The sequence below is a fragment of the Rosa chinensis genome, chromosome 4, assembly GCF_002994745.2.
Source record: "Rosa chinensis cultivar Old Blush chromosome 4, RchiOBHm-V2, whole genome shotgun sequence".
NCBI classification, from domain to species: domain Eukaryota; kingdom Viridiplantae; phylum Streptophyta; class Magnoliopsida; order Rosales; family Rosaceae; genus Rosa; species Rosa chinensis.
Window position 1 is genome coordinate 58,268,420 of NC_037091.1, and position 21,983 is coordinate 58,290,402.

The 21,983-nt window shown below is 41.4% G+C and overlaps 3 protein-coding genes across 8 annotated transcripts; all 3 read left to right on the forward strand.

Moving 5' to 3' along the window:
• The first annotated feature begins 263 nt into the window (after positions 1–263).
• On the forward strand, positions 264–7,278 carry LOC112197852 (LEAF RUST 10 DISEASE-RESISTANCE LOCUS RECEPTOR-LIKE PROTEIN KINASE-like 1.2). Of its 6 annotated transcripts, none has more exons than XM_024338749.2 (4): positions 264–1,193; positions 5,286–5,315; positions 5,699–5,959; positions 6,095–7,275. In XM_024338749.2, exons 1-4 carry the CDS (start codon positions 404–406, stop codon positions 7,066–7,068), a joined length of 2,055 nt encoding a protein of 684 aa, XP_024194517.1. In that variant the 5' UTR covers positions 264–403; the 3' UTR covers positions 7,069–7,275. The 6 variants fall into 6 exon arrangements, with proteins under 6 accessions (XP_024194517.1, XP_024194518.1, XP_024194519.1 ...); XM_024338750.2 differs by having other exon boundaries at positions 264–1,187; XM_024338747.2 differs by lacking the exon at positions 264–1,193 and adding an exon at positions 3,567–5,045 and having other exon boundaries at positions 6,095–7,277.
• A 419-nt stretch (positions 7,279–7,697) lies between these two features.
• On the forward strand, positions 7,698–10,869 carry LOC112197853 (LEAF RUST 10 DISEASE-RESISTANCE LOCUS RECEPTOR-LIKE PROTEIN KINASE-like 1.1). Its single transcript, XM_024338752.2, has 4 exons — positions 7,698–8,529; positions 8,800–8,829; positions 9,231–9,467; positions 9,579–10,869. Exons 1-4 carry the CDS (start codon positions 7,839–7,841, stop codon positions 10,550–10,552), a joined length of 1,932 nt encoding a protein of 643 aa, XP_024194520.1. The 5' UTR covers positions 7,698–7,838; the 3' UTR covers positions 10,553–10,869.
• Positions 10,870–21,046: 10,177 nt separating this feature from the next.
• LOC112199653 (LEAF RUST 10 DISEASE-RESISTANCE LOCUS RECEPTOR-LIKE PROTEIN KINASE-like 1.1) lies at positions 21,047–21,983 on the forward strand (the record flags this gene model as incomplete). Its single annotated transcript, XM_024340631.2, is given in 2 exon segments — positions 21,047–21,802; positions 21,804–21,983. Coding segments are annotated over 2 exon segments (936 nt in total), but the record flags the coding sequence as incomplete, so codon positions are not given.

A 21,983-nucleotide genomic window follows, 5' to 3' on the forward strand; every position in this document is an offset into this window, starting at 1 on the left:
TTCTCATATTCTTCATGCTAATCATAGGATAATTTCCCAGTTTGAAATTGTATTATTTCCATTTTCCAGTGTGATGTTTGGCCCTGTGAAGAAGGGGATGCAGAGAGTTGAATTGAATTAATAGAGTGGTCAAGTTGTATGACTTTGTTAGAATATGGCCCATAATATCTAGGCAATCCGATCCAGCTTTAAATTCAAAGGGTCTAAGATGTGAGGCAGATCATATGGCTCAAAGTCTCGAACCCGCCCTAAAAAAAAAGTGTCAACTGTCAGAGCTGCCTTAGACTTTAATTGCCTTATCATCCAGTCAAACATATCATCCTCCTTCATATACAATTCTCAATATTGATATATATTATCATCACCAGCTTCATCGTCTTTGCCAAAAATTGCAAGCTCCCAAATGAATCATCAAAACTTGTTCTTCTTCCCCCAATTCATAAACCTCTATGTTCTCATTGTCTTTCTCTTATCAGAAACCTCATTTGCGGTGGACTCTCACTACCAAAACTGCAGTGTGCCTAGGACATGTGGCGGCCAAAACATAAGCTTTCCGTTCTACATCCCAGGCCTGCAAGAAGACTACTGCGGCTCTCCGGGGTTTCAGCTTTCCTGCAATGATAATGAAGAAGGTGGATACCCTACTCTCCAATTGGCTGGAAATGAGTACTTAGTCCACAATATCAATTACCAAAACCAAACTCTTGTGGTTTCAAACGCTGCTTTTTCAAACTCAAACGCAGATGTTTGTATTCCATTAGTCCATAACTTAACCTTTCCTACTATTCAGTATGCCCTTGTTCCGAATCAAAAAGAGATCGTTTTGCTCTACTGCAACTCTTCTCTGGTTGATGAGTCGTTTTTAGAGTACAAGATTGGCTGCTTTGAGCCAAGCAGTAGGACTACTACTTCAATTTTGGCGCTGCCTCGAGATGATGACCAACTGTTTGATGATGTGTCTGACAAGTGCGGACGCAAAGTGGTGGTGGTGGCTCCGGTTGAATCAGTAAGTAATGTTGGGAATGAGTTGGGAGTAGCAGACGCGTTGAGAAGAGGGTTTATGCTGAAATGGCTTGCAAGCGACTGCAGTCGCTGCAGAGACAGTGGAGGAAAGTGTGGTTTCGATTTCAAGACGTATCTTTTCAGCTGTTTCTGCCCAGATAGGCCTCATGCTGTCAGCTGTAAAGGTAAAGGTTAGTCCTTCATGTATCTTCCTTCTTGTTCTTCCTCTGTTTGTGAATTTTTTGAGTTCATTGTTAGATAGATTATTGCTGCCATGGGAACTATTACCATTGATGATAGGGAGGTGTCTAATTCATGCTATTAGGTCGGTTAGTCTAACAAGTAAATCAGGCGGTTGTTGAATAGAGATTTGTCAACTAGCTAGCTAACAAGTACATAATTAAGGAGAAAGATACCAAAGACAGTATTCATAATAATTGAGAATCAATATAAGATTTTTAATATATAAGAGGTTAGATTAGAACTTAGAAGTGTTAGTATTAGAGGTTAAGTAGTCCTATTTCAAGAATAGCAAGAAGAGCATCAATTTGCGATAAGGATACTTTGAGATACAAAAAAGATGTGGATGGATCCCATTGTACTGTTGTAGGTAGGCGTTTACTATTAGTGCACCAAGCTAGTGGTGTTGGTACCTCATGCTTCCCATTTTTGTTCAACCTTTTGGTTTCTATGGCACACGTAGAGTCATTTGTGGATCACAAAAGGATGAAAGTAGGTAAGCAGAACCCAATATTCCACAGTTTCCACTATTCTGTAGTAACATCACCTTATCAGATAATTTTCAGAGAACCACTAGAGCAAATCTTGTTTAAGGAAGAAAAGTCCTTTTATGGAGCAAGAAGATTAAAGTTTAAACCTACTGCTATATGACACATTCAATGCCACTTGAACCACCAATTTGCTGGTCATTCCTTACCAGCCATTCTTGACCAAACCCCTGCGAACTATCTCTGCCAGTTGTATTTTGATACCTATTAGGTGTGACTGTATCTTTCACCTAAAGACTCCTGAAAATTAAACCAGCTTCGTCGATACAATATTTCATCCCATAAAGTTCAAGATACTGAATCTGGAAAGTAGTTGAAGACATTCTCAGAATCAAAGTAATTTGATGATGAATCTTACCCCATCTGGCAATTGGAGTTCATGATGGTCTCCGATGACTTTCTGCTGGTTAAATGCAGAGAGACGGAGTCATAAGAAATCTGAGTGCCATTGACCCACGGTGCACTAACTTCAAGTCTTCCTTGTGTTTGAAACTAAGAAGGTTGTAGAAACGTGTAATGAGAATGATGACCCTTATTAGATTGAATTAGGAATGCAAAGTATCTTCTCGCTTATTTTATCTTGACATATATACAATGTCGACAAAACTAAAAGCAGAATATTTTTGGTTTCCTTGGTCAATGCCTATAGGATCTTTGAACTATATTTTTAATTTCGAGATCATCTAAAAGCTTCACCTATGTCCACAAGAGAAGGTGGACTCATGTCTAAGTTAGGAGTTGAGGCCCAATACATTAGTGAAGACAACAGTTGAGTAATGTCCTGCTGTATTGCTAGTATAGGAGCTAAGTAGCAAGTTCGTCTATAACGAAACTGTATAATTTTGATTAGCCAAGGGCTGCCAGCAACCAAATCTTTATGATATCATGTTCCTGATACTCTTCAACTCTGACCAATCCAAATTAGGTTGTTGGATTGCTAATGTCTTCAAACTGCAGTTTGATTTTATTAAACTAAAATTAATTTCTGATAGTAAGTTAGTGAAGGAAGTATGAGGTTTTTCAACACTAGACTCTCTAGAATGTTGGTTGCAGAGTTGTAACATTTGAGTAAGTGAAACAAAGTAGGATAAAAGCTTGGCCGGGAATCTTCAGTTTTGGAAATGCTAGAAGGTCAATTTTTCTAACAAGAGCCTTCTGTCTTTAGTCTCATCATGAGTGATTACATTTTGCCTTCTTATTTTTAATCTAATTTTCAAGAACCAGCAAAGGCTTTTAAACCTTTCGTTCATCTAGTAGACGATTTGTTCCGTTTAAGCTTCAAACCAGAAAAGGGAAGATATCTCCATTAGATTGAAGAAGCCCCAAGCAAGAGGGCAATATATAAAGAAAGGACAAATGGTTTTCTTCATCTACGACTAACACCACCCTTATGAACAAGTTTTCCTCTTAACTCTCCTACTTGCACCATCAAAACCGCCGGAACATGACAATTGGGCAAGGTTCACATTTGTATTACGTTTTTCTAATGCAACTGCTGATATTCTTTCTTGTAATATGGGAAATGATAGTGACCAGAATTATTTGACAATTCCTTCAGGTATCAGACACTTCTTTCTCAAACTCCCTGTGCCTCTTCTCCTTGCACCCAATAGGAGTGTATTTCATAGTGTCAAGGAGTATTACAATTCAGAGTCAGAAACTATTAAATTAACACATTAGGTATGACACATTGCAAATAATGACTAGTTTAACAATTTTTGATTTTATAATTTCAATACTCTGAAACATTATAAAATTTTTCCAAACCAACAGTATCAAATATGAGTTTATTTACTTTATTATGAGTAAGACTTCCGTTAGCATACCCTGAAGTGAACGTTATAACCAGAATCGATCGCGATGATTTTCACGGCTTGTTCACACAAATAAATACCCAAAAGAGCCCCAAAGCATGGTTCACGTCTGCCGTAATATGAGTGGTTCAGAGGAGTTGCAAATTGTAAGGGTTTTCTTTCTTAAGGCCATGATTTCATTTTGAATAATATCTCGGTTTGAAGAGTCAAGGAGTCAGTCAAGTCTACCTAGTGCCCTGGGTCAATGGGGAAGTTGGCAAGGAAACTCACTCACGCAAAGGCTTTAAGGCTTTAAGCCAGCCAATCAGCAGTGTTTGTCAAGCTTTTCAGAGGTGGTTGTCCCACATCTTGCTCTTCTTTCTTCCTTTGTTATGAGTCTTCCTATCTGATTCCCCAGTCAACTAGCGTGTTAAACAGAGCACTCTCCCACTATATTTGTGATGAAAGAATGGAAGTGAGTAATATATTCAACAGTCTTGTTCTGAATCACAGAAGTAGGTGTTTTTCTTTTAGTGATAATTTGTTCTAGGATCACCCGGAAGTTCTTGGATGGCTACCGTGGCTGTGTTTATTTTCTCTGTCTTCACTCATCTTCTGCTTCTTTACTCCACTGAGAGTTTCTTTTTTGATGAGTACTTCGCCGATAGTTGTCCAGCCTACTTCTGTAATGACATAGTAGGCAGTATCTTCTTCCCCTTCAAAAACATAACACAGAGTCGTCCTGAATGCGGATTGTACACTGTCAACTGTTCTGACCGCCATAATCCGAAGATCCGGCTCAAAGATGGAGGATACTGGTTTCAATTGGAAAGCATTTCTCGATCAAATTTCGTTGTTATCAATGACAGCCGGCTTCAGGAGCGTATAGAGCGCTTAGCAGGAGATACCTGTGATGATGATGTTTTCAAAGATTTAAGTCTTCCAGGCCCTACTCCCATCCTCCATACATCCACAAACAACCTTACCCTGTTCAGATGCAACAACACCCAGGAGAAAACTCCTTACAAGTATCTTAACTATGCCTGCAGGAGTGTAAATTATATTTACTATACTATATCAAATGATAGTTTACATTGCTCAGCCATTCAGATTCCCATACTTCCAGATTCCCGTCCCAATGTCTATAATCGTTCTGCATTGACTGCTAAATTCTCCCTTCAAGTGAGAAATACCAAAGAATGTGATCATTGTTATCATAGAGGAGGTAAATGCTTTGATAACAAGGGAAAATTGAAATGTGCCTACCCACAATGCTGGGATGAGAAGGGACAATTCAATTGTTCCCTCGCAAAAAAAGGTATATGCCACAATGAGGAGGAGGAAGGCAAATGTGTCCCCCCACAAGAAAAATGCTGGAATGAGAAGGGACAATTCAATTGTTCCCTTGCAAAAAAAGGTATATGCCACGATGACGAGGAGGAAGGCAAATGTGCCAAAGCAGGTAAATGCATCGAAATTTATGTGCATAAAAGTAGATGCTTCCTGCACTTGCATCACCGGTTGTCTTACTCTGTCTTGCCATACTCCAATTCCTTTCCTCCAGCGATATTCTTGATGAAATAGGAAGCAATCTGTTGTAGGGACTAATTGTAGGCCAAATTTATCGTCTTATTGTGGAATGTTTATCTATGCCACTTCAATCTTCTCTGCTTTAGCTAACAACAGCTTTTGCTATTTGTAGGAAAACATGTGGCTGTGAAGCTAGGACTTGGTAAGATAGATCTCTTCAATTGAATATCTAATTGATATGAATAGCATCAAGTAACAAGTGTTTGAACCTGTGCAAACCAAACCATTCCTCAACAGAGGATTACTTTTCTAAGCAAATTATAGAATGAACACGCTTTGAATAACTCAAAATTTCTTGCACTGACAGTAGTCCACTTTTGATGCCTCCTGTCTTCAGCCCTTATATTCTTAAACACGTTGGAGAAATAAATTGAATCCTTACCTAGGCTTCAAAACATACCTTTCATCAAATTCAATTTTCTCGTCCAAGTAACCAGTGATGTATACTACTTTTTAAGCTGATTTATCGTAATCCATGTTGTCCTTTGGTTTTAAAGCTTGACCTCTTTCACTTGTATGCAATAGGTATTGGACTTGGAGGTGCAGCACTCCTTGGATTCCTTGCAGCATGCTTGTTTCTTTTCAGGCGTTACAAAAAAAAAATTGCTTCTTCAAACATACTCTCCAGGAACATTTCTTCTCAGCCCTACTCAAAATCAGACCTAGAAGGGGGCAACGCCTACTTTGGTGTTTCGGTCTTCACTTACGAGGAACTTGAAGAAGCCACTAATCATTTTGACAGTGAAAAGGAGCTTGGAGATGGAGGTTTTGGAACTGTCTACTATGGTAAGATAACATTCTGTGTTTGTCTTGTTTAGAACAAAATACTTTATCAGCTGCTTTAGGCAATTAAAGAGATGAATGAAGTTTAATACTATCTGCATTATCTTACTGAAAGGCTTTTTAATGCGTCTAATTTAGGCATACTCAAAGATGGCCGGGAAGTTGCAGTCAAGCGTTTATACGAGCACAATTACAAACGTGTGGAACAGTTTATGAATGAAATTGAAATTCTCACCCGTCTGCGCCACAAAAACTTAGTCTCCCTCTATGGTTGCACTTCACGCCGCAGCCGTGAACTCATCCTTGTCTATGAATACATTCCCAATGGCACTGTTGCTGATCATCTCCACGGCGACCTAGCAGAACATGGTTTACTCACGTGGCCTATTCGTATGAGCATTGCCATAGAAACTGCCAATGCACTGTCTTACCTCCATGTTTCTGATATTGTGCATCGTGATGTGAAGACTACCAACATTCTCCTTGACAACAATTTCTGTGTTAAAGTTGCAGATTTTGGGCTCTCCCGGCTTTTTCCCCTTGATGTCACTCATGTCTCTACTGCGCCACAAGGGACCCCTGGTTATGTTGACCCAGAGTATCACCAGTGTTACCAGCTAACTAGTAAGAGTGATGTTTATAGTTTTGGAGTTGTCCTCATTGAGCTGATATCATCTCTGCCAGCAGTTGATATAACTAGGCATAGGCATGAGATCAATTTGTCTAACATAGCCATAAACAAGATTCAAAGAGGTTTATACAGTGAGCTGGTAGATTCATGTCTGGGGTTTGAGTCAGATCATGAAGTTAAAAGGATGACAATTGCAGTGGCAGAGTTGGCTTTCCAATGTTTGCAGCAGGACAATGATGCAAGGCCTACCATGTCTGAGGTTTTGGAAACTTTGCAGATTATTGAAAGTGGAAAAGATGTTCCAGAGAATTTGGAGGAGGACTTTGGTGATGTTGAGATGAGAAAGAGTATACAGCCACCACCTTCACCAGAATGTGATGAGCTTCAGTTGTTGAAGAACATGAGGCCACCATTTTCACCAATTTCCGTGACCCAAAACTGGCCTAGCACTAGGTCTAATACACCTAATGCCAGTTGCTGATTTCTTTTGAACTCCCATATAAATGATATGAATGTATATCTCAGATTCAATTAGATGGGTTATATATGGTTTCTACTCATCTACTTGATTTTTGACGAATAGGAAAACATATCCAATTAGGCACATCACTTTTAGGTAAGGCATGAGGGAATGTATATATTAAATGGAGAAATTGTCATTATGTTCATATTTTGCATAAATATCAGACCATGATTTCCCATTTATATCTCCTGGAGTTTTGGCTTTGGCTTTGAATGCATACTTGTGGTTCGTCTAATATTAATCAACTAAGCTTTAGTCCTCTTGGACTGTATGACAGTGAAAGGTGATATGTTTGAATCACTCTGATTGAACATAGCCTGATTAGTCTCTTCCAGAATTGGACTCTTCTATGAGTTTCGGTCAGAAGAGAATTACTTGAATAATTGCTAGGTATTGTGAGGATAATGACAACATTGTAGTTCATGAATCTCTAGTATAAACTCAGCAATAGAGATTGGAATCTGGCTATAGAAGCAGGCGAGCTTACATCAGTGGACAATGAAGTCTTATATCATTGTTTGAAGAGTCAAGACCTGAGGTCTATCTGGTACTAGTCAATGTTGAAGATGAGGAGGAAACTACCTCACCCAATTGAAGTTCCAAGTCTTCCATTACCAATTTCCAAGTCAACTAAGCTAGCGTGTTACGAAATTTACTTACCAACATCTTAAGAGAAAACTCTTCTTCAACAGTTTTGTTGTGCTTGTTGTTCAGCCGGGAATTCTTGGATGGCTCTTTTCACTTTATTTATTTCATTTCTTCTCACTAATCTTGCTGTTCTTCACCCTGCTAAAGCAGAGAGAAACTACAGACGTTGCCCACCCTACTTCTGTAACGGTAGCAACATCTCTTTCCCTTTCAGATATAAGGAACATCCTCGTGAATGCGGATTGTATTCTGTTGATTGTTCTGAAGGCTTTCCAAGGATCCAACTCAAAGAGGGAGGATACTGGCATGAATTTGAAAGCTTATCTCTGTCGAATAAGATCATCTCGATCAATGACAAAGAGCTTCAGCAGCGACTGGAAAGAGATTCCTGCGATGATGAAAGCCTCGACTATTTAAGTCTTCCCGGCCCTTCTCCAATATCTGATGTGTCCACCCCATCCAATCTGACCCTGTTCAAATGCAGCAACACGCCGAACCCAACTAATCCGGATCTTGAACTCTGCTGCAGAGGTGCTTCCCATACCTATTATTATAATTCTTCCAATCATACACCAATACCTCCTCCGCTGTGTTCAGTTGTTCAGCTCCCCCGTCTTCCGGGTTGGTATCCTTTGAATCAACATCACTCTAACCTCACTGTTAACTTCACCGTTCAAGTGACAGTATCCAAAAAATGTTCTAAATGCTATGATAGAGGAGGCATATGCCTGGCACACGAGGGAGAATCTGATTGTTCAGTCGCACTAAAAGGTATACGATCCATCTTAATATACGTACACAAAATTGGTTGCCAAACATGAGCCTTTGTTCTTTCTCTGCCATGCCTTGATGCAATTCCGTTGCTTCAAGGAATATGACTCTGAGAAAAGAAATGCAGTTTATTGAGAAGTTTTTGAATCAAAGATGCAAACACATAAACTCGAAAGAGTTTTCAAATGATTGTTGTCTCTTTTTTGTTGAACTAGGCCATTGTCTTCTATTCTGTAGCTAACAACATTTTACTTTCGATTTTTATTGCAGAAGAAAACAAGCGGCTGAAGCTAGGACTAGGTAAGAGCAATATCTCTTCAATTGAAATCTATTTGATTGAACTCAATTATTTATACAGTATCATATTCATATCATGATATGAACAAGCTTTGAATAACACCATAGTTCTTTCCAATACAAATTGTCACTGGAACCTTGTAACTGAGCATATTCTCGTCCCCAAATCCCTGGCTAAAGGTTTTAGACACATCCTTTGTAAGCTTTTGCCACTGGCCGGAAGGCTGTTAGATATAGTAAATACTGTGAGTAGGAAATCTAGCCTTTTCCCAGTCCTAGATCAAACTCAACTGTCTCGTTCAAGCAACCAGTGGAATAAACTATTTTTCAAGTGTATGTTACCCCATTCTTTAGTCCTCTGGTTAAAAGTTGATCTCTCTCATCTGTAATTCTGTATGCTTTAGGTATCGGACTTGGAGTACCAACACTTCTTGCAGCATGCTTCTTTATTCCGTGGTGTTACAGACAAAAATGTGCTTTAAACTTGGTATTATCCACGAACATTTCAAATTCAGACAGAGAAGGGCGCAGCGTCTACTTTGGTGCTTCACTCTTCACCTACAAAGAACTTGAGGAAGCAACTAATCATTTTGATTGTGAAAAAGAAATTGGAGATGGAGGTTTTGGAATTGTATATCATGGTAAGAGCAAGCATTCTATGTTTCTGCTAATTTCTTTTTCTTTAAGCTACATTAGGCAAGTAAATTGAACACCATGTGCAGCAGCTTACCTGTTTGGTCTATCTGATTTAGGCAAACTTAAAGATGGCCGAGAAGTTGCAGTCAAGCGATTATACGAGCACAATTACAGACGTGCAGAACAATTTATGAATGAAATTGAAATTCTTACCCATCTGCGCCACAAAAATTTAGTCACCCTCTATGGAGGCACTTCACGCCACAGCCGTGATCTCCTTCTTGTATACGAGTACATTGCCAATGGCACTGTTGCTGATCATCTCCATGGAGACCGATCTGCCACAGGCCCACTTTCATGGCCTATTCGCATGAGCATTGCCAAAGAAACTGCAAGCGCATTGTGTTACCTACATGCTTCTGATATAGTACACCGAGATGTGAAGACTACCAACATTCTCCTTGACCACAACTTTTCTGTTAAGGTTGCTGATTTTGGGATCTCCCGGCTTTTCCCCCTTGATGCCACTCATGTCTCAACTGCTCCACAAGGGACCGCTGGTTATGTTGATCCAGAGTATCACCAATGCTACCAGCTAGCTCCCAAGAGTGATGTTTATAGTTTTGGGGTTGTTCTCGTTGAGCTTATATCATCTTTACCAGCAGTTGATATAACAAGGCATAGGGATGAAATCAACCTGTCTAACATAGCGATAAACAAGATTCAAAATGGCTTATACTGTGAGCTGGTGGATTCATGTCTTGGTTCTGAGTCAGATCCTGAAGTTAAAAGGATGACAACTGCAGTAGCAGACTTGGCTTTTCAGTGTCTTCGGCAGGATAGGGATGCAAGGCCTAACATGTGTGAGGTTTTGGAGGCTTTGATGAAAATCGAAAGCAGGAACGATGTGCCAAAGAATCTAAACGCAGCATTCCGTGATGCAGGGATGGGAGAGATTATCCAGCCATATTCTTCACCAGATTGTGACCGGATTGGGTCGTTGAAGAACATGAAGGCACAATCTTCACCAAATTCCGTGATGGAAAAATGGTCTAGCACTAGGTCTACTACACCTAATGCCAGTGCCTGATACTTTTCAAACTTGAAACTTTCCATCAATCAACACATCTGCAGATTCAAGTAGATAGAATTATCTTGTAGTTGCTATTTTCTTTTTTCTTCTTTTTATGTTAAACAAATATAATCAATTGTTATTTGTGTTCATACTTCATAGTTTGCATATATTTATGATCATGGTGTCCCATTATAGATCTCCTTGCAGTTTGGCTTGGAATGTTTCTGACTTTGGTCCGCCTTATACTATTTATCATTTAAGTTTTGGACCTGTATGATACTGAAAGGATTTGTATTTATACTCTTTATATTGAGGTACTCTTTCATTGAACATTTATCTCTCTTTTAAAATTGGATGTTAATAGAGACCGACCCCAACGCCAAGTCTTCAAAGCCGGCCGAACAACAGTGTTATCAAAGCATTGAACCCAGAACCAAGTCTTCATCATCTCAACCTATAGTACCTAGTCTTCCATTTCCAATTTCCAAGTTAACAGAGAACTTGCTCAATATTTTGTGAACAATTCAAACTGCTAGTAAATGATCCAACAGTCTGGTTCTGAATCATAAAGTTTCCGTTTCCTGTTGCTTTGTTCTGGTTGTTCAGCTGGAAAGTTTGGATGGCTCCGGTGGCATTGTTTATGTTGATAAGATGAAGACATTAGCATATCAAAAGCACAAGAGGCTCGGCGGAGGCTCGGAGGTTGGCGACGTTGTTTGCTAGCGGTTTGCAATAGCGGGGCCATGGGTGATATTCGGCGGTGCTTGGCCAGTGGTGAATGCCAGGGGAGGCCGCTGCCTGTTGGCAGAGTAGAGCTTTGATGGTTAGCGGAGAAACCTTGGCTAGCGGTGATGGTTACCGGAGGACGCCAGCGGTGGTTGGCTTTCGCATCCATTAGAGCATGACCGGCAGAGGAGCATAGTGGTGATGCCCAGTGGACGATCTCGGCGGAGGTTTTGCCGCTGGTGTGTCCTGGCGGTGTTTGTAGCTAGCTGTGCAGTGTGCAGTGGAGAGTCGGCGGAGGACCGGACTGGAATTTTGCAGCTGCTCAGCGGAGGTGCTGCTCAGCGGTGATTGGCCAGCGGTAATGCTCGGCGGAGCGGAGCTTTACTGGCGGTAGAGGAGCTTTGGTCAGCTGTGACTCCTAGCGGTGAAGCCCAGCGGCGATGTGGCTAGCGGAACTCTGGGCTGGAGACCTGTACGGATAGCTGGGGCTGGTTGATCAACTGAGATGACCTCAAGTTTGGTTTGATCCAATGAAGTGCAGCGGACCTGGAGCTCGGCGGAGCTGCAATGCAGTGGCGGTTTTGAGTTCGGCCGAATTCTTTGGCGGACGGAGCCCTTGTCCAGCGGAGCGGAGCTTTGGGACATCAGCGGGTCATGGTCGGCGGTGCTTTGCCGGCGGAGGTATAACGTGGCCAGCTGGAGTGGGGCACAGCGCTGTTGAAGAGTGAAGGAAGCTTGGCGGATGATTGCTAGCGGCGCCTATCGCTGCCGTTGGCCTCGGTGATGTGGCACCGGAGACTGGTGGAGTCAGCGGAGGCCCAATATGCTTGATGTGGCAGCGGACTGTTGGAGTCAGCGGAGGTGGGAAGCCCAGCGGAGGCGTAGTTCAGCGGTTGGCTGCTATTGTGCCAGAGGTGAGGAGGTTTTTAGCACTTGGCCGTGCTGATGATGAAGACATCAATTGCTGAACATGGTTTCTGATTTGATCGTGGATGAGCCTGGTGTCCAGATTTTGACTCCGAAGATGATGGGGCTTGGTGGCTGTAACGAGCTGTGCTTGTTGGTGTTGGCGCTGATCGAAGAACATGAGTTCCTCGCGGGGCCCTGCTTAGCGGTTGGAGGAGCGTTGGCGAGCTATTGGCGGAGCTGTGCGGCGGTTGCCTGTTGGTGGAGCTTGTTGACAACAGCTAGCGGAGGATGGTTATTAGAGCAGAGCTCCTAGCCAGCAGTGCGTGGCTAGCGGTGTACAGTTCAGCGGAGGCGCTGATGATGACTGAAGAACGCCAAAGTGGACCTTTGGGTGTCCAGAGCAAATTGGCAGATTTTTTTTTCAGGTAGTGTAGCGTTGACTGAGTTGACCGCGTTTGTTCGGAGTTGACCAGCCTTGATTTGGCATATGGCACAAGTTGCCGCTAAAAATATCAACTATACAACTCAAAGAAAAATTATGTTAAGATGACTTAACTTAGTGGTAAGTGACGAAGCCTTTGTGTTGGCTTCCCACAGACGGCGCCAATGTTAATGTTTGGATCCGTTGGGGATCTAATTAACGATAAGTAAAGAGAGTGAGAGAGAGAGAGAGAGAGAGTGACACGAGATGTATAGTGGTTCGTCTTCCGCCTTAGCGGGAAACTACGTCCACTTGAATGTGTACTAGTGTGTCGAGCCTTGCGGCCTAACAAGATTACAAGAGATGTAATCAGCCTTTTCTTTAAGTGGGAGGAGGCATTCCTTTTATAAGTGAAGGAATGCTTCTCCTTTACATTTTCTTAGATGTGGGATGCAAAACCACTATTCTAGTCTAGAAAGCCTAGTTGTGAGGGCATGTTGGCAAGGCCGGAAAGGTGGCTTCCCGGCGACGGATTTGCGACTTCGGGATACCGTAGCGTAGCTTGAACATAGGGCTACAAGATGCATGTCTCGGTTGGGCCTCACCATGGCTTGTGGGTGTCCCAAAGAGGGTGTTACTTATGCTTGGTGAGATAGCAAACTAGCCTTGCTAGTAGAGGTATCTATAGATTACAAGCCTGCACAAGAGAACAAGTAACAATACAGAAACTCGTGCTCTCTCACCCAAGTACAATTGACAGAGCTTGTTGCTAGTTTCTCTTTATATGTACTCTGTTCTCAGTCATCTTCTAGTTCTTCACCACTTTTAGGGGATGAGGAAGTGTCCATCCTACTACTGCAATGACATGGTAGGCTATATTCATTTCCCTTTCAAAAATAGTTCACATCCTCCTGAATGGAGGCTGTACACAGTCTATTGCTCCAACCCTTTGAGTCCGAAGATCCAACTGAGAGAGGGAGGATACTGGCATGACTTTGATAGCATTTCTCAAACAAATTCGGTTCATATCAACGACAAAGGGCTAGTGAAGCCCTTGCCAATAGATTACTGCAGTGATGAAATTATTGATGATTTGAGTCTTCCCAGCCCTTCTCCACTCTTTGATCTATTATTCACCAACAATCTGACCCTGTTCAAATGCAACACCTCCCTGAAATCTCATGCCGATCTTACCTTTGGCTGCATCAATGCTAAGCATACTTACTGTACGTTATACAATAAAAGTATACCAAGTCCACCACCACCATGTTCAATCACTCAGATTCCCATACTTTCCAATCAATCTACTCTTTTACCATTGACTACTGTGTTCTCGCTTCAAGTGCAAGTAACCAGAGAGTGTTACCAATGTTACGAAAAAAGAAAAGGCAGAGATGACTGGTTGTCAACGGAAAATTTAAATGTTCCAAAGGAGGTATGTGTATATATATATATATATATATATATATATATATATATACAAATCCTATCCAGAGCGGAGCTCCGCTTTGAAAATTAACGTGTGAAGTTCGAGTTTTGGGTTACTTTCCTATCGCATATCCACATCTCGACCGTTCAGTTTTTAGGTACTAGTGTATAGATCATCTCTGCAAATTTTCAGCCAAATTGATGATCGTTAAGGTATCTAACTCGCTTAAACCAATGGACGGACTGAATCTGTCAACCTCAACCGTACTAGCTTTAAGGAAGTTATCAATGCCTTAACGATCATCATTTTGGCTGAAAATTTGCAGAGATGATCTATACACTAGTACCTAAAAACTGAACGGTCGAGATGTGGATATGCGACCGAAAAGTGACCCAAAACTTAAACTTCACACGTTAATTTCAAAGCGGAGCTCCGCTCTGGATAGGATCTGTGTGTATATATATATATATATATATATATTAGGAGTAGATGTCTCAAATTAGATGCTTGCCAAGTTTACATGACACGCTGTTTTCTCTCTTTCATGCTATCATCCATTTCCTATGCTTCACTCTCACTAAAGATGTAGACCTTTTTTAATGATAGTTGTGTTGAAGGAAAATCGATTTAGTGTGCCTAATCAAACTAGGAGTAGTAATAGGAGAGAAGGTTCTAGAGTTCATAGTTCTACTTGGATTAAGTTTTCCTTGTAACATTAGAACATGTACTTTGTAATCCCTATATATAGGGCTAATATTCTTAATAATGATACACAATTCTCTCAAATCTATTATTCTTAAACACGTTATCAGCACGAGCCCTAACCTTGAGATCAAAAATCCAAAAAAAGAAAATTCTTCAACATCACCGTTTCACCGGCATGCCCCTGCTGCCCCTACAGTCCTTACGCACCCGTGTGCCGCCTACTGCCCCTGCAGCATCACCACACGCCTGCTGCCCTTGCAGCACAGCAGGACGCTCATTCCTGTACAGATCAGCTTTCTTGAGAGCACCGAAACGTCCTCATAGGAACCTCAGATCAAAATTCTTCATTCATTAAAGTTGTTCGTCTCTGTCTCTTCTATTTGACCTCCGAATTTCAGCCTTATCGGAGTTGTTTTGAGACATGTACACTAATCGAAGTGAAAGCTGTTCAGAGGCAAATCTGCTCCGAATATCAACCAAAAATCCTTGAAAACCACCGCTGCCACCTTCAAGCATCACTGCAGCAGCTCCTAGCCCACGCTAGCCTCATCTGCGTGTCTGCCCCTGCAGCGTCTACGTGCCCCTGCGCAAGCATCCGTCGGCCAGCTCCTTGGCTTACCTTGGCCAGACCTATATCGGCCACATAGCAGGGATTGAAAGATAGTTTGCAATCCCCAACCCAGGATCGATAGCACGCCTGCAATCCTACACGTCTGCATCAACACGCGTGTGTATTGAGAATTTCAAGTTCCGAAATTTATGAGTAAGTTTTCACTAGTAAGTTGTTCCCGTTTTTGAAATTTAAATTTATTTTTATTTTTCTTCAGGGACTTACAAAATCTCTTCTTCTACATCCCACCTTTCTGTAACGTGGGTTCGATTTGCTAAAAGCGGAATCATGGGGATTCACGCTACATTCGAACTAAGAGCGTTCGTAATCTTCGGACTAAGAGCGTCTATAAACATCAATTTTTATGAACTAAGAGCGTTCGTAAGCATAAAAATTTGACCAAATAAACATCATTGGTTTCAATCCAAATCCAAAAATTTGGAAACTATCAACAAAGATAGTGGTTATAACTCTTTCTCACTAGGCGTACTCAAGAGTAATTGTGATGTCTAAGAAAGGTTTGAACTGAGAGAACGGTTTTAAAAGTGAGCAACGCTCCACCAAAATCTCGCCTTACCTTACCTAGTCACAACCAAATTGGAATTACCAAACGGATTAAGTAACCACTACTTGTCTAAACTTGATTATCCTTTTTGGATTAAATTTAGAAACTTTGAAGTAATCATTGGCTTTCATTGAAACAAAGTGTCGATTTTGATTCGAACTTTATTCATTCAAGTATGTTTCCCAGAGAGCTAGAATGCCTCGTGGATAGTGCTACTACGCACACCATACTTCAAAATAGGCAGTTATTTCTTGAGATGACGCCTACTCGATCTTCAGTGACTACGATGGCAGGGTCATCTAAATTAATTCATGGTCGAGGACCAGCTCAATTCTTGTTGCCACATAGCACAATCATTAATGTCACTGAAGCTCTCTACGCTCCTAGGGTTGAAAGAACCCTCTTGAGCTTTAAAGATATAAGAGCCAATGGTTTTCATGTGGAAACACATTGTGAGAATGGACAAGAGTTCCTTTGCATCACCTCTAATGACTACGGACATAAAAGAGTCTTAGAGAAACTTATGTGTTGTTATAGTGGGTTGTATGCAACCACTATTCGAATAATTGAATCCAATCATGTTATGAGAGATGATTTATGGGATTCTAACACATATTAGTTTTGGCATGACCGTTTGGGACACCCAGGTCGTGATATGATGATCCATATATTAAAGACCTCACACGGACATCCATTCTTTAGAACGAAGAGAAGTAAAAACCAAAAATTGGTTCGAGGAGATGCACCTCCGCCTCACGGTGCCAAGACTGTGCAAGACCGGCCACCTAGGGCTTGCGCCGTCTACCCCCTATGGCAACAACATGGCTTTGACGCCATGGACCATTGTTTGACTCCTCCTTCTACTTCTAAAGTCAATTGTGACTTCATGGCTCAACCAAAATCCTCATTGGTTGTTTCTCAAGCCCATCATTCGTTCTGCAAAGCCTGCTCTTTAGCAAAATTAGGATCGAGACCATCCTATGCAAAGGACACTAAAGAAAATATATCATTCTTGCAGAGAATCCAAAGTGATATTTGTGGACCTATTCAACCACCATGCGGACCATTTAGATATTTTATAGTATTGGTTGATGCATCGATACGCTGGTCACATGTCATGCTATTGTCCACAAGGAACGCTACATTTGCTAAACTCCTAGCCTAAATTATTAAGTTAAGGGCTCACCACTCTGATCATCCTATTAAGTCTATAAGATTAGACAATGTTGGGGAGTTTACATAAAAAACTTTTGATGATTATTGCATGTCCATTGGGATTGAAGTTGAACATCTTGTTCCTCATGTTCACACCCAAAATATTCTCGCAGAAACCGCCACTAAACGACTACAAATGGTCGCTAGAGCATTGGTAATGCGCACCAATCTCCATATTTCTGCTTGGGGCTATGCAATATTGCATGCAGTTGTGCTTATTCGTCTGAGGCCTACTGCCACTCAACCCTTTTCTGCGTCCCAGATGGTGACTGAGTATGAGCCTAATGTCTCACACTTACGCATATTTGGGTGTGTAGTTTATGTGCCAATTGCGCTACCACAACGCACCAAAATGGGTCCTCAAAGACGATTAGGCATTTATGTTGGATATGATTCTCCAACGATTATCCTCTTCTTAGAACCCTTGACAGGCGATCTTTTCACCGCTAGATTTGCGGATTGTCACTTTGATGAGACAGTCTTCCCGTCGTTAGAGGGAGATAAGAACATAAATGTTCAACAGGAACGACAGGAATTGTCGTGGTCTGTCCCCACTTTGTCTCATCTTGATCCCCGAACCGCACAGTCCGAAATTGAAGTGCGGAGAATTCTCGATCTTCAGAACGTGTAGAATCGATGCCTGATGCATTTTCTGATATCACTAAAGTGACGAGATCACATATACCTGCAGCAAACGTGCCTGCAAAGATTGATGTCCCTAAAATTAGAGGACATGACACCATCTCAAGGGCAACTGAGCATGGCGCCAACGTCCCCTCTCATAGTGATGGTGACGTTGTGGCTAGACCTATGGCTCCTGCCAGGAAGCGTGGGAGGCCTATAGGTTGGATGGATTCTCGACTAAGAAAGAAAGCGAGTTTGGCACAAAATAATCCATTAATCATCGATATAAATAATCCATCTCATGAGGATATTCTGGATTATGGTTATGTCCAAGAGACATCATTGGGGGACGCTCCAATGTTAGAACCAATTCCAAAGAATAGAGAGATCTCCATGAATTACACTAGTGTACATGAGATGATGGATAGAAATTCTATGGCTATTGATGATGCATTTGCATATCATGTTGCAAAAGGAATTATAGAATATGATGATATCGAACCTCGCTCTGTCGAAGAATGTCAACGAGGAGACGATTGGCCTAAATGGAAAGATGCGATCCAGGCTGAATTGGATTCACTAACAAAGAGACAGGTGTTTGGGCCCATAACGCAGACACCCCCAGATGTAAAACCTGTTGGCCATATATAAATGGGTCTTTGTTAGAAAGCGTAATGAGAAAAATGAGGTAGATAGATATAAAGCCCGCCTCGTGGCGCAAGGTTTCTCACAACGCCCTGGAATCGACTACGAGGAGACATATTCTCCCGTAATGGACGTTATAACGTTCTGCTACCTTGTCAGTTTGGTAGTTTCTGAAAAACTTGACATGCAGCTTATGGATGTGGTTACAGCATATCTCTATGGGGATCTAGATTCAGAGATATATATGAAGGTTCCAGATGGACTTCAATTACCCAAGTCAAGTGGCTCTAAACCACGGAGCGCGTTTTCAATAAGATTAAAACACTCACTATATGGATTAAAACAATCCGGACGGATGTGGTATAACCGTCTAAGTGACTACTTGATTGGGAAGGGATATATTAATAATGAAATATGCACATGCGTGTTCATTAAAAGAACAAGTTCCGGATTTGCAATTGTAGCAGCTTATGTCGATGACATGAACCTAATTGGAACTCTAGATGAGTTAAAGGAAACTGCTACATATTTGAAATCCGAATTTGAGATGAAAGATCTTGGGAAAACACAGTTTTGTCTTAGTTTAGAACTCGAGCACCGTAGTGATGAGATTTTGATCCATAAGTCTTCATATACTCATAAAATCCTAAGGTGCTTTAATGAAGATAAAGCAAAGCCTGTGAGTACTCCCATGATCAGCCGTAGTATTGAACCTGGAAAAGATCCGTTTCGTCCAAAGGATGAGGACGAAGAATCATTAGAGGCCGAAGTGCCCTATTTAAGTGCAATAGGCGCATTATTGTACTTAGCTCAATGCACAAGACCGGACATCTCCTTCGCAGTGAACTTGTTAGCTCGACATAGCTCTGCGCCAACACGCCGCTATTGGATTGGTGTAAAGACAATCTCTCGATACCTAAGAGGTACGATTGATATCAGCTTATTCTATCCCTACAGAGAGAAAATGAATGACGGAAATTTGGGATCAGACCCCAAAAGGCAAAAATCCCCCGTCCAAGAGTTGGTCGCCGACCATGTTGCCGGTGCTGCCGCGGTCCATGGTGACCGGCGTCTCCCTACTCCCCTCCATCAAAACAACAATGATGTTTTGATGGGTTTTGCTGATGCAGGGTACCTCTTTGGCCCTCACAAATGTCGCTCCCAAACGGGTTATGTCTTTACCATGGGAAGCACTGCGATATCTTGGAGGTCTACAAAACAGACCCTTTTGCTACTTCCTCAAATCATGCAGAGATTATTGCTCTACATGAAGCTGTACGTGAATGTATATGACTCAGGTCTATAATTAGATATATTCAAGGAAGTTGTGGTTTGAAGTCTACCACAGATGAACCTACACGCATTTATGAGGATAATGCAGCTTGTATTGAACAAATGAAGTTAGGTTTCATCAAGGGCGACAACACCAAACATATATCGCCTAAGTTCTTTTATAATCAGCAGCAACAATCACTTCTAAAGATTGAAGTGAATCAAATCCGATCATAGGATAATGTAGCGGACTTATTCACTAAGTCGTTACCTAAATCCACCTTCGAGAAACATGTGAAGAGCATCGGATTGAGAAAATTATCCAAACTCCCACGATTGTAGCAATCAGGGGGAGATATCGACATCAGGGGGAGTTATGATGTCTACATGTTTGATCTCAAAGAATGAAGGACGTGTTGCACTCTTTTTCTCCTCCTCGAAGTAGTTTTTGTCCCACTGGGTTTTTCACTTGAGCAAGGTTTTTAACGAGGCAACGGATGAAGCGTCACCACCAAGTTTTAGCGGCACAAGGGGGAGTGTTGAAGGAAAATCGATTTAGTGTGCCTAATCAAACTAGGAGTAGTAATAGGAGAGAAGGTTCTAGAGTTCCTAGTTCTACTTGGATTAAGTTTTCCTTGTAACATTAGAACATGTACTTTGTAATCCCTATATATAGGGCAATACTCAATAATGATACACAATTCTCTCATCAATTTCTCTCAAATCTATTATTCAGTTGCGAATTATCTTGCTTTTTCTTGACCAATTCCATGCGATCTTTGCTTTAGCTAACAACACTTATTTTTGCAAATTTATGGTACAGGAAAAACCTTGGGATTGAAGCTTGGAATAGGTAAGATCGATATCTTTAATCTCCTGAAGCTATGACATGTAGCGCATGGTAATCAAATCATTAGTGCCTCAACAGAGGATTAAATATCTAAGCAGGGTAAATTACTTCTTATTTCTTGCAATCACAGTAATCAATTTCTCTTTAAGGTCTAGGTATTGGAATTGGAGTTGCTACACTTCTTGTAGGAGGCTTGTTTATTCTGCTAGGAAAATAACAAAAGCGTGTTTCTTTAAACTTCCTTTCAAGGAACATTTCTTCTCATCCCTACTCAAACTCAGACCTAGAAGGGGACAGCGCCTACTTTGGTGTTTCAGTCTTTGCCTATAGTGAACTTGAAGAAGCTACTAATCATTTTGATAGCAAAAAGGAACTTGGAGATGGGGGTTTTGGAACTGTATTTACCATGAAGAGTTGAGAATTCTGCATGTGTTATTGTTATCAAAGCAAAAAACAAGAAGCTTATCTGTGTTAGAGAATTACAGAGGAGACAAATGTTTCATGGTATCTGCAGCAGCTTACTTAACGGCCTTTCTTTCATCCATTTAATTTAGGCAAACTCAAAGATGGCCGAGAAGTTGCAGTCAAGCGCTTACACGAACACAACTACAAACGAGAGGAACAGTTTATGAATGAAATTGAAATTATCACCCGCCTGTGCCACAAAAATTTAGTCACTCTTTATGGCTGCACTTCACGCCGCAGCCGTGAGCTCCTCCTTGTGTATGAATACATTCCCAATGGCACTGTTGCTGATCATCTCCATGGTGACCTAGCACACCGTGGTTTACTCATTTGGCCTATTCGTATGAGCATTGCCATAGAAACTGCCTATGCATTGTCTCACTTCCATGCTTCTGATATCTTGCATCGTGATGTGAAGACTAGCAACATTCTCCTTGATAACAATTTGTGTGTAAAAGTTGCAGATTTTGGGCTCTCCCGGATTTTCCCCCTTGACATCACTCATGTCTCAACTGCTCCACCAGGGTCCCCTGGTTATGTTGACCCACAGTATCATCAATGTTACCAGCTAACTAGTAAGAGTGATGTTTATAGTTTTGGGGTTGTACTCATTGAGCTTATAACGTCTATGCCAGCAGTTGATATAACTAGGCAGCGGGATGAGATCAATTTATCTAACTTAGACATAAACAAGATTCGAAAAGGATTATACAATGAGCTGTTAGATTCATCTCTTGGGTTTGAGTCAGATAATGAAGTGAAAAGGATGACAATTGCAGTAGCAGAGTTGGCATTTCAATGTTTGCAGCAGGACAACAACATGAGGCCTTACCATGTCTGAGGTTTTGGAGACTTTGAAGCTAATTGAAAGCAGGAACAATGTTCCAGAGAGTTTAAGGGGGGCATTTGAAGATGCTGGGATGAGAACTATACAGCCATCACCTTCACCTAAATCCGTGACCCAAAAATGGCGTAGCACTGTGTCTACTGCATCTAATACAAGTTGCTGA